The sequence below is a fragment of the Prenolepis imparis genome, unplaced genomic scaffold (genome assembly GCF_030444845.1).
Source record: "Prenolepis imparis isolate NDT839.2.m4 unplaced genomic scaffold, iyPreImpa1.0 SCAF_743, whole genome shotgun sequence".
Classification (NCBI taxonomy): domain Eukaryota; kingdom Metazoa; phylum Arthropoda; class Insecta; order Hymenoptera; family Formicidae; genus Prenolepis; species Prenolepis imparis.
In genome coordinates, this window is record NW_028141901.1 from 1 (window position 1) to 11643 (window position 11643).

The 11643-nt window shown below is 28.0% G+C and overlaps 2 protein-coding genes and 1 long non-coding RNA gene across 7 annotated transcripts; all 3 read left to right on the forward strand.

The window, feature by feature from the left end:
• The first annotated feature begins 1599 nt into the window (after window positions 1-1599).
• Window positions 1600-4134, forward strand: LOC145948827 (uncharacterized). Its single transcript, XR_014427483.1, has 2 exons — window positions 1600-1877; window positions 3804-4134. It is a non-coding gene; the product is annotated as an uncharacterized LOC145948827 (long non-coding RNA).
• Window positions 4135-5590: 1456 nt separating this feature from the next.
• Window positions 5591-7040, forward strand: LOC145948829 (uncharacterized). Its single transcript, XM_083058384.1, has 3 exons — window positions 5591-6350; window positions 6633-6829; window positions 6921-7040. The coding sequence occupies exons 1-3, from the start codon at window positions 5591-5593 to the stop codon at window positions 7038-7040; spliced, it is 1077 nt and encodes a 358-aa protein (XP_082914510.1).
• Window positions 7010-9186, forward strand: LOC145948828 (uncharacterized). Of its 5 annotated transcripts, none has more exons than XR_014427484.1 (3): window positions 7010-8225; window positions 8438-8858; window positions 8938-9186. XR_014427484.1 is itself a non-coding variant. In XM_083058381.1 (3 exons), the coding sequence occupies exons 1-3, from the start codon at window positions 7109-7111 to the stop codon at window positions 8443-8445; spliced, it is 1065 nt and encodes a 354-aa protein (XP_082914507.1). In that variant the 5' UTR covers window positions 7010-7108; the 3' UTR covers window positions 8446-9186. The 5 variants fall into 5 exon arrangements, 3 of the variants coding, with proteins under 3 accessions (XP_082914507.1, XP_082914508.1, XP_082914509.1); XR_014427485.1 differs by having other exon boundaries at window positions 8941-9186; XM_083058381.1 differs by having other exon boundaries at window positions 7010-7622; window positions 7683-8225; window positions 8438-9186.
• The last annotated feature ends 2457 nt before the right edge of the window (window positions 9187-11643 follow it).

Consider the following 11643-nt stretch of genomic DNA (forward strand, 5'->3'; position numbering starts at 1 on the left):
GGGGAAAATGTCTAAGAACCCTCATAAAAAAGTCGTAAAGATACCATCTTTTACAAATATTGCACTCATACGTAGCTCGTTGCACGGTCCTTGTGGGGGATGACGTCATGCGGGGAAGGGGGAACGTGACGCTAGAGACTGAGAGGCTAGGGATCGCGAGACTAGGGACTGAGAGGCTAGGGATCGCGAGGCTAGGGACCGAGAGGCTAGGGACTGCGAGAGAGGTAGCGCTTAGGAGAGAAAGAGAGAGCGCGAGGTGAACGCGAGAGAAAGAGAGGGTGTGAGGCGAACGTGAAGGAGAGAGATGTTGCGGCGAGGAGAGAGAGAGAGAGAGATGACGCGAGGTTAGGGACTGCTAGAGATAGCGCTTAGGAGAGAAAGAGAGAGCGCGAGGTGAACGCGAGAGACAGAGATAGCGAGAGGCGCATGCGAGAGATGACGCAGTGAAGGAAAAGAAGAGGAATTTTTAAATGAATATATTAATTTAATATTAATTATTTTTAATTATGAATAAATGTGTATTATACATTTGTGTGTGTGTGTGTGTGTGTGTGTGTGTGTTTAAAAGAATATAAATGGATATAAATGGATATAAATGTATATAAATGTGAATATATAAATGTGAATATAAAATGGATATAAAATTTTTAAAAAATATATATAAATGAATATAAAAATAAGAATATACTCGTAAAGATGAAAATATAAAGATGAAAATATAAATGAATATCATAATATATAAAAATTGTCGGTGATGGAGGTGGCTATGGTAAAGCCGACGATTGTGGATGCGAGGCGGTGAGGCAGCCGAATGATAGGTGCTGTGAGAAGCGGAGGCGACGGCTGGGCGGGGACTCCTGCATAACAGAAAATTTTTATTAATTATTTTAATAATTTATAATTAAAAAGAAATACTTACTAGTTCCAATTTTCCACCACAGGTTCTGGTGGATATGGCTCTAGGCCAAACAGTTCCCGAAGAGCATACATGTTCTCCCATAGCCAACTGTTATTGGCATCCATTTCCCGCGCCTCTGCAGTTTCGCACCACATTTCTGCAAACATTTGTCGATGTTCCCACCTCAGCATTCTCACCCACTCTCGTTCAGTTAAACCTTGCTCCACCACGTGTTGCGGCCGTAAATTTTGCACAATGTTATAGATCATCTGAAAAATATGAATATTTAATATATATCTAAACATATTGCAATATTCTGTACAATAGTTTTAAATAAATTGTACAACATACTATTTCGGGGAGCGTACGGCGCAGAAAACCTCCAGTCATTTTTTTCACTATTTTTTTACACTCACTTCGCTCGGCGACTGTTCGAGACTTTTTGATGTGGAGACAGACTCTCTCTCCATAAGCTTCAACCCCCGTCCCTCTCAAATTATCGCAATTCTTCCTTAAAAGATATTTAGGAAAATGTTTCGCTCTCGTTTACGACCGATTTTCCGCGAGGGTACAAAGCTGCCGAACGTCAACGCTTTTACATTTGCACCCCTATAAATAACGTTTGACATGTTCGTCGCAGCGTCGGCTTAAAATCTTCATTCCTTTCCTAATGATAAAATCCTTTCCTTAAAAAGTGTATGTTAAGTCGATTACTCGAATATATCGAAATGTTGAAGCCTCTTTTTCTGCGATGCTGATTGGATGCTGGCGCTTTGCGATATATTCGTGGTAAGGGTAGGTAAGGTGCGTAGCGTTCGAGCGCCTCGTCATCCATAACCTATTTTGTTGGTTACGTGTTACTTTGCTCTTTCGTGTGTTAAGAAAGTACATAGTTTCGTGTGTTAAGAAAGAAGCAAAAATTATCTCGAGAGGATAGAAAAAGGAAAAGGAGGAAAAGAAGAAAAGTCGAATAGAGAAGGTATGTATATAAATATGTGTATAAATAATGTTCTTTTTTAAAAGAAAAGTATGAAAAACTTTGAACGTAAAAAAATCATACCACTTGTACATATTTATATTTACAATTATATTTGCAATATGTATAAAATATATAAGCTATATTGTTATTATATGTATGTACCCAGATAGCCAAGTCTGTCGATATCAAATCATGCCAAGTGTTTGATATTAAATGTTGTCATGAAAAAGGTTACAGATTTGTTGCAGAACTAATTATTACTGATGTAATTAACAAATTGGTGCCAAAAATCGAGTAGAACTATGTTCACAGTCTCTGACAGCAGATTGACGACAGAATCTAACATGACTTTAGGTCAGATTGTCATCAGAAACCGAACAGGATCTGTGCGCACACAATTTGAACTCAAGATTTTTTTCAGTTTCTGTCATCAATGTGTTGTCAAATTCTGTAAGCAGGTTCTGCTAACAAATCATTATCCTAATGCGGACATAACATATGCAAGATAATACATGGATTGTATAATAATACATACAATATAATACGAGTACAATTGGTTAATTGAAAAAGTAATAAAAATTATATATACGTATATTAAATTGTATATTCATTAAATTTTTATTAAGAAGACAAGTAATATTTCATAAATATTTCCTAATTTTTATTATTTTTTTCAACAACTCAAGTTATTTGTAAATATGCATTATATGTTATATGTTATCTTATATAAGTAGTAATGATTTAAGAGTATGTACTAATGCGAATAGGGTTCAACATTATTAATCTAATTTAAATATCGCAGGAAGAGTTTTCTCATAAAGAAGCTTGTATAACAAGCTTGTTATCGAGGAAATGTATAGCTATTTCTTTATATAAGTTTTTTTATAAGCAGACTCTTCTTGGAATGTTTAAATTAGATTAATAATGTTGAATTCTATTCTTGTTAGTACGTATATTCTTAAATCATTACAATATGTTATTTATAAAAATACATGTATTAAACTTTATTTTATGTACATCATAATAATGTACTAATGTGGATAGATTCAAAATTATTAATTTAATTTAAATATTGCAAGAAGAGTTTGTCTATAAAAAAGTGGCTATACATTTTTTAGAGTATTGCGTATACAAGATAACTTATATATGCAATACATATATTTTTTTAAATAACTTAGTTCATTGAAAAAAACTAATAAGAATTGTATATAGGTTATATTGAAAAAATATTCAAAATATAATAAATATATTCACTAAATTTTTATTAATAAAATAAACAATATATATTTTATAAATAATTCCTATATATAATTATTTAGTTTTCCATATTTAATTAGATATATATATATATATATATATATATACATATACAAGTTTATGTACATAATTAAATACACTAAAATATAGCTTATATTCTATAAACATTGTAAATATAATTGTAAATATAAATATAATATAAGTGGTATGATCTTTCCGCTATTTGGCGTTCGATCAAGAGAATCTTTTTCTTTAGCATAAACTCATGAAAAGTGAAAAATTTTATTGACACAAATATTGAATTCGTTAACTTTTCATAAGTTCACGTTACAAGAAAAGATTTATGAGAGAGAGAGAGAGAGAGAAAGAGAGATTAAGATCTTATTAACATAATATTTCTAATAAGGTTTACAAAATTATTTATATAAAATTATATATTATATATTTATATATATTATTATATATTTATAAAATTATATATTAATATAATAATACAATTTAAATATATATATGTATATAACATATATAATATAATTTATATATATATATATATGTATATATAAATTATACTTATGTATGTATGTATGTATGTGTGTATTATTTATAATTTCTTACATATTATTTTTTTAAATAAATGTAGATTATTAATATTTGTTTCTTTTGTTTCAGGAAAGGCGAGGAAACTATACAAAGTGACAAAATAAATAAAAGAGAAAAAAGAGGAAAAGAGAAGAAGAAAGAGTGAAAAAAGAAAATTATTTGAGAAAACTATATTATAAATTATGTTGATTTAACTATAATTAGTATTTTATATTTAATGATATTTTAATTTTATTGTATTATAATATATTTAATTATATTATTTATAATATAATTTATGTATTTATAAGAATTTAATTAATATTAATTTTATTACAGTGGTATTAATTATTATATATTGTAATTATTTTTATATCTTTTTATGTATGTGCAATTAATAAATAAATAATATTATTAAGAAGTATTGATATTATTATTAATAATAATTATGATATTGATGATAATCGATGATATGAATGATATATAAATGATGATATTGATGATATAAATTATTATAATATTGACGATAACTACAATGATAACGATAATAATGACAATGAAGATGATGACAATGTTGAAAACAAAATAATTTTAACAATAACTATAATAACCATAATAATTAACTCATTTATGTAAGTTAATTTATTTAAAGTGAGAAAAACAGCAACAACTTTATTAATTCTTTATATCGACGTCTATCTATATTTGGTCTTAAAGTATATGATAATTGTCAGTCCGATAATAATTCACCAGATTCTATTTCTAAAAAGAATATCAATTTTTATTTTAATTGAAAATGTAATCTAATAATAATAATTTATAAGTAATCATAATATTTAAATAATATAATATATAAATAATAATAATATATATTATTAATATAATACGTAGATTATTTAAATAGTAAAAGATATTTAAATAATAAAAAATTTTTTGTATAAATTATTTTTTTCTCTTTATTAATATTTATTAATAACATTACGTGTATATATTTAAGACAGTATATATAGTATATTAATATAGAAAATTCTTGTAAAATGGGAAGACGTAAAATTGTACGTACTTTAGAAGAAAAAGAAGAATTTTTACAAAGACGTCGAGAAAAAAGAAGGGAGAATCAACGACGGCGTCGTGAAAATAACAAATTAGTTGAAAATTCTTCAAAGAAGTTAAATCAACAAACTATTTGTATTGCTGGTACATCAAATGATAATCATGTAATAGAATTAGATTGGGAAGTTGAAGAAAATCCTTTAAATGTTAAATCAACATTACAATCATCTGTAGAATATCAAACTCGTTATCGATCACGACATAAAAAACAACCTCGTTTAAGTAATATTAGTACAATATCACTTAACGATGTAATTGAATATTATATTGGTCCCATGGACGTGTATTGTATTCATTGTAATGCAAAACACTTTGCAGCTGAAAAAATTTCTAATAAAGGATATTCATTTCATGATTGTTGTAATCATGGTGCAGTATCTGTGCAACCATTGCCTGAATTTCCTCAATTCATTCGTAGTTTATTTGATGGTAGTCACGTAAAATCTAATAATTTTTTTCAAAATATTCGTAGTTATAACAGTTCATTTTCATTTGCCTCATTTAACGCTAATTTAATTAATTTTCAAGATAGACGACCTGGTCCATATTGTTTTAAAATACAAGGGCAGATTTATTATCAAATTAATACAGCATTACATGCTGCAGAAAATGAAACTCCTTCTTATGGTCAACTTTTTATTGTAGATTCAAATGAAGCGATAAATCATCGTCTTAATCAGAATTCACATTTAAATATTGAAATTTTACAAAATCTTGAATGTATAATGCGAAATAATAACATATTTGCACAGTCATATCAAATGATGGGTGAAGAACTAGAAAATCAACGGCAATTTGCAATAGAATCAGGTCAATTGTTACCAGAATTACAATTATTATTTACTTTAAAACCAGGAATGGATCGACGTCGATATAATTTTCAAAGAACTAATGAAGTTGCTGCTGTTTTTTATACAACTGCTGATGGAGAAATTCCAGACTCATACGTTACTATATGTAATAAAAACACTAAAACTTTACAAAAAGTTAGTATTATGGATCCAAATGTTGAACCATGGGTATATCCTTTATTTTATCCATACGGCACTCAAGGATGGCATCGTGATTTAAAAAAATTAAATAGTAATAGACGAATAACTAGAGGACAGTATATTAAATATCGTATGGCTATTCGTGATGAATTTAATGTCTTTTTATTAGGACGTCGCTTATTTCAGCAATGGCTTGTAGATAGTTATGTAAAAATAGAAAAAGATAGAATTGATTACTGTAAAAATCATCAAAAAGAATTACGTACCGAAACATATCAAGGCTTAAGAGATTATTTACAAACTACAGCGAATAACTTAAATGGACGTATTGGAAAAATGGTTATACTTCCTTCCACATTTATTGGGTCACCGCGTAATATGTTGCAAAATTATCAAGATGCAATGGCAATTGTTAGTAAATTTGGTAAGCCAGATCTTTTTATTACAATGACTTGCAATCCAAAATGGCGTGAAATCGAAGAAAATCTATTGCCTGGTCAACAAGCTTCTGATAGACCTGACATTTGTGCTCGTGTTTTTAATATTAAAAAAGATTATTTAATTGATTTAATCGTTAAGCAAAAATTTTTTGGTGAAGTAGCAGCGTTTGTGTATGTTATTGAATTTCAAAAACGTGGTTTGCCACATATTCATATGTTAATTACTTTAAAATACAATTTTAAAATAACAACTTCACAAATTGTTGATAAATATATTTCTGCTGAAATTCCTGATCCATGTGAAAATCGTACTTTACATGATATAATCATGAAACATATGATTCATGGACCTTGTGGTGATTGGTGTTTGATAGATGGACGTTGTTCGAAACACTATCCGAAATCTTTTCTTGAAGAAACTAAAATGGATGAAGATGCTTATCCTTATTATCGTCGACGAAATAATGGAAAAAATTTTGAACGTCCTGGTGGATATGTAGTTGATAATCGTTATGTTGTTCCATATTGTCCTACTTTATCAATTATATTTAACAGTCATATAAATGTTGAAGTAGTTTCAAGTATTAAATCAGTTAAATATCTATATAAATATATTTATAAAGGACATGATGTTGCTGCTATAACTATTGAACCAATAACAGAAAGTGTTGTTATTGATCATGATGAGATACATAATTACATCGAAGCTCGTTATGTTGGACCTGTTGAAGCTAGCTGGCGTATTCTTGGTAAAAAACTACAAGATAAAAGTCATGCTATAACACGTTTACCAGTTCATCTTCCTAATGAGCAAAATATTATAATTGAAAATGATAACATTGATGATGCAATGACTTCTGCTTTAGATCAAGTTACTATGTTAATAGATTATTTTTCATTAAACTTACGAGATGAAGAAGCAAGACAATACTTATATATAGAAATTCCACGCTATTATACATTTAAAAAAGAGAAAATTAATGGCAGAAATGTCTCGCGTTGGGTCAAACGTAAAAGTCATTTTAATTGTATAGGACGAATGTATTCCGTTAGTCCAACACAAATAGAATTATTTCATTTACGATTATTGTTACTCACAGTAAAAGGGGCCACAAGTTTTAACGATTTAAGAACTGTAAATGAAGAATTTTGTCAATCATTTTCAGCGGCATGTTTAGCTTTAGGTTTAATCGAAGATGATGATGAATGGAAAAGAGCTATGAATGAAGCTGTTGGATGGATGATGCCACGACAACTTCGTAGATTATTTGTACGTATATTATTACATTGTCAACCATTACATCCTGAAGAGTTGTGGGAAAACTTTAAAGTAGCAATGTCTGAGGATTATGTTCGACAGTTTGGTATGTTACAAGCACAAAATAAAGTATATGTACAAATTAATAGTATGCTTTGTGCTGAAGGTAAAAGTTTTGTTAATTTTCCACAAATGGAACAATTAACTAAAAATGACAAAGAAGAGGATTACATGGCATTTGAAGAAGCTATGGAAATAGGCACCAAACAATATAAACAATTAAATAATAAACAGAAAGAGATCGTCGATCTTATATTAAATGAATTAGACAATAATATCTCTAATAATTGTTTTTATATTGATGGTCCAGGTGGATCAGGTAAAACATATATATATACAACTATCTATTATTTAGCTAGAATTAAAAATAAACATGTATGTACAATGGCATTTACGGGTATTGCAGCTACGTTATTACCTTTTGGAAAAACAGTCCATAAGATATTTGGATTACCAGTTCCATTATTTGCTGATTCATCATCAACTATTAAAATCCAATCAAAAGAAGCTCAATATTTAAAAGAAGTTGATATTTTTATTTGGGATGAAGCACCAATGGCACCACGATATGCTTTAGAAATAATGGATCGAACATTGCGTGATATTATGAATAATGATATTCCTTTTGGTGGAAAAATTGTTTTATTAGGTGGTGATTTTAGACAACTTTTGCCTATTAAAGTACATGCTACTCGAAGTGAAATTGTAAATCTTTCTATTAAGTTTAGTTCTCTTTGGAAGCATTTCGTAAAATTCTCTTTAATACAAAATATGCGAGTTCTTCCAGAAGAAATTGAATTTGCAAAGTTTTTATTAGATATGGGAGACGGTTTATTAAACGATTTTAATGATAACTTACAGATTCCTGAATGTTGTGTGACACCTATTAATGCTGATATTGTGGAAGATATATACGGCGAGTTAATAAGAAAAAAGGAGTTTGCTAAAGTAGCTAAATGTGCAATACTTTCTGCAAGAAATATTGATGTAGATGAAATTAATAAGAAAGTTGTTGAATTATTAGATATAACTAATGAACGAATTTATACAAGTGTAGACAGCGCTGTAAATAATGACAATGGTGATATTGGTGAAGCTTTGTTACCAGAATATTTAAATAGTTTATCTCCATCATCTCTTCCTCCACATGAATTACGTTTAAGACCGAATTGTATCATTATGTTGATTCGAAATCTTAGTATCAATGAAGGTCTTTGTAATGGTACTAGATTAATGGTTATAGAACTTGCAGATCATTTATTAAAGTGCAAAATTTTAACAGGTGATAAAATAGGAGATATTATTTTTTTAAATCGAATAACATTATATTGTGAAAATGTATATCCTTTTACTTTTTCCAGAAGACAATTTCCAATAAAATTAGCTTTTGCCATGACGATTAATAAATCACAAGGACAGACGTTTGATAGAATTGGATTAGATCTTCGCAAAGATGTTTTTAATCATGGACAACTTTATGTTGCTTTTTCGCGAGTTCGTTCTTGGCAAGCATTAAAAGTTTATCTTGATAATCAACGAAATAACAAATTTGTTAAAAATTATGTATATACAGAAATATATATTTAATTTTTTGTTTTTTACATGTGATAAAAAACAATTTTTTTAAAATAATAATAATAATAATTTGATCAGGGAATATATAAAAATTTTTTACAAATATAAATTTTAATATTGGAAAATTTTACATTTTATTTACTAATAAAATGTAGTGTTTAACGGAAATAATGTAAATATTTCTATTAACACAAAAATATTTAATATTTTTATTTTATATTATTTTACTTTATTTTATATTTTATATATTATTTTATAACAAAAATGATTATATAATAAGATAATGATAACTTAATGTATTTTGCAAAAATAATATTAAGACACTATATATATATATATATATATATATGTATATGTATGTATGTATACAGGGTATCCGGTAATAGTCGCATCAACCGTCGTGAGCAGGTAGAGCACGTTAAACTGAATAGAAAAATCTTATACCATTTTGCTAAATTCGCAATAATTATTAAATTATTAATTAAAATATTTAAGCAAATGAGCGGTTGGAAAGCGGTAGGCCGGACTCGGTGGGCATGTCAAATGGCTGTCGTTTAGTATCAAAAGTATCATCTTACTTTTCGGCGCCGCTACATTGCTCGCCACTTGCTGCATGACGCCGCCTCTCGATCAAATAATGCTTTTGTTAATAAGCGACTTAAACAAATAAGTTATTCGACACCGAGTCCAGCCTACTGCTTTCCACCCGCTCATTCGCTTAGATATTTTAATTAATAACTCAATAATTATTACGAATTTAGCAAAATGGTATAAGATTTTTCTATTCGATATAACGTGCTCTACCCGCCCAAAACGGTTGATGCGACTATTACCGGACACACTGTATACAGGGTGTCTCATAATTCGCGCCCTGTATATATATATATATATATATATATATATATATATATACAGGATGTCCGGTAATAGTTATTACCACCATTATAAAATTAAAATAGTTATAACTACCTTTATAAAATTAAAATATAAAATAACTCGTAAACTATTCACTTTTTGACCATCTTACCCTTATAATTTTTTATGCAGAATATTGTGAAGAATCAATTTATGTAAGAAAAATATGATGGTTCCATTTAAAACATTCAATGTGACATTAATTTGTTTATAAAAAAAATTTTTTTTTAATTTTCTATTGCATGTTAAACCTTGCGTAAAGCAGATTAATTTTCACTGTATAAACTTTTCTTTAAACTGGCGGTAACATAAGGTCAAAGTCAAGTCTGTTTACTATTTACGTTTTTAGTGAATCTTCCTCGATAGCAAAGAATTACGCTGTAGAAGCTTAAAAATTGTTGATTTTGAATTGAAAAAATGTAACATAAAGTAAAATTGTATGCAATCATTAAATTATTGTTAAATTTATTGACGGTTACAAACTGGTAAATTTCTGATTAATGACATTTTTTGTTAGATTATTGTAAGTGCCCTAAAAATCGTGGCGATCCTTACGAATATAATCTTTATGAAATTAAAATATAAAATATCTCGTAAACTATTCACTTTTTTATCATCCTACCCTTATAATTTTTTATGCAGAATATTGTAAAGAATCAATTTATGTAAAAAAAATATGATGGTTCCATTTAAGAAATTTAATGTGACATTAATTTGTTTATAAAAAAAATTATTTTTCTAAATTTTCTATTGCATGTTAAAGCTTGCGTAAAGCAGATTAATTTTCACTGTATAAACTTTTTTTTAAATAAGCGGAAATGTTCCAAAAATCGTGGCGACCGTTACGTGAATCACTCTGTATATATATATAGCTCTTGAGATAAGCTACAAGAATATGCAATGAAAACTTACAAAACTTAAAAGCTGGTGGGCTCTTTCATTTTTTTGTATTATATTTGCAGATTCTCTTTACATCTTTTTCTAAGAAAAAGATATCCTTACTTTATTTTAACAAAACTATTAAAAAAAAGCATTTGATCCATAGAAATTAATCCTTTAATCGTAATAATTAAATAATGATTTTTATAAGTGTTTTTATGGATACAAATAAAATTAATAACACTAATCTGATTTGAAAAAAAATTCTTGGTTAATCCATTAATAGAAACAATAACGATAATATATTTAAATAGTATTTCCACGAATTTGTTACTCATCTTTAATATTAAAATTTTAAATTGTTTGTATTTTTTAATTCTTTAATTATATCTCACGTATGAACATGTAAGAAATGAGCGCAATATAATTTTATCATCATATCTATATACATAAGGTGAACCATTTTAAATAATACGGTTAATTAACTAAGCGAAATATCGAAAAATGTTTCAAACAAAAATTGTATGACTGCAAGGGGGCCATAAGATAGTGACAATAATTTGACCTTGGAAAATCAGTTGAAGATTATGTGAAGATCACCGTCAATTTCTTAAATGGAACTACCTATTTTTCATTGCATATTCTTGTAGCTTATCTCAAGAGCTTTCCAAAACCCTATAATAAAGTATTTTTTCATT

Coding starts and splice junctions, on each gene's coding strand:
- LOC145948829 (XM_083058384.1), top strand. CDS start 5,591: ATGGGTGAAGAACTAGAAAATCAACGGCAATTTGCAATAGAATCAGGT. Junction 6,351..6,632: donor TAGACCTGACATTTGTGCTC/GTGTTTTTAATA, acceptor GGTGTTTGATAG/ATGGACGTTGTTCGAAACAC. Junction 6,830..6,920: donor ACAGTCATATAAATGTTGAA/GTAGTTTCAAGT, acceptor AACCAATAACAG/AAAGTGTTGTTATTGATCAT.
- LOC145948828 (XM_083058381.1), top strand. CDS start 7,109: ATGACTTCTGCTTTAGATCAAGTTACTATGTTAATAGATTATTTTTCA. Junction 7,623..7,682: donor GGATTATGTTCGACAGTTTG/GTATGTTACAAG, acceptor TTTGTGCTGAAG/GTAAAAGTTTTGTTAATTTT.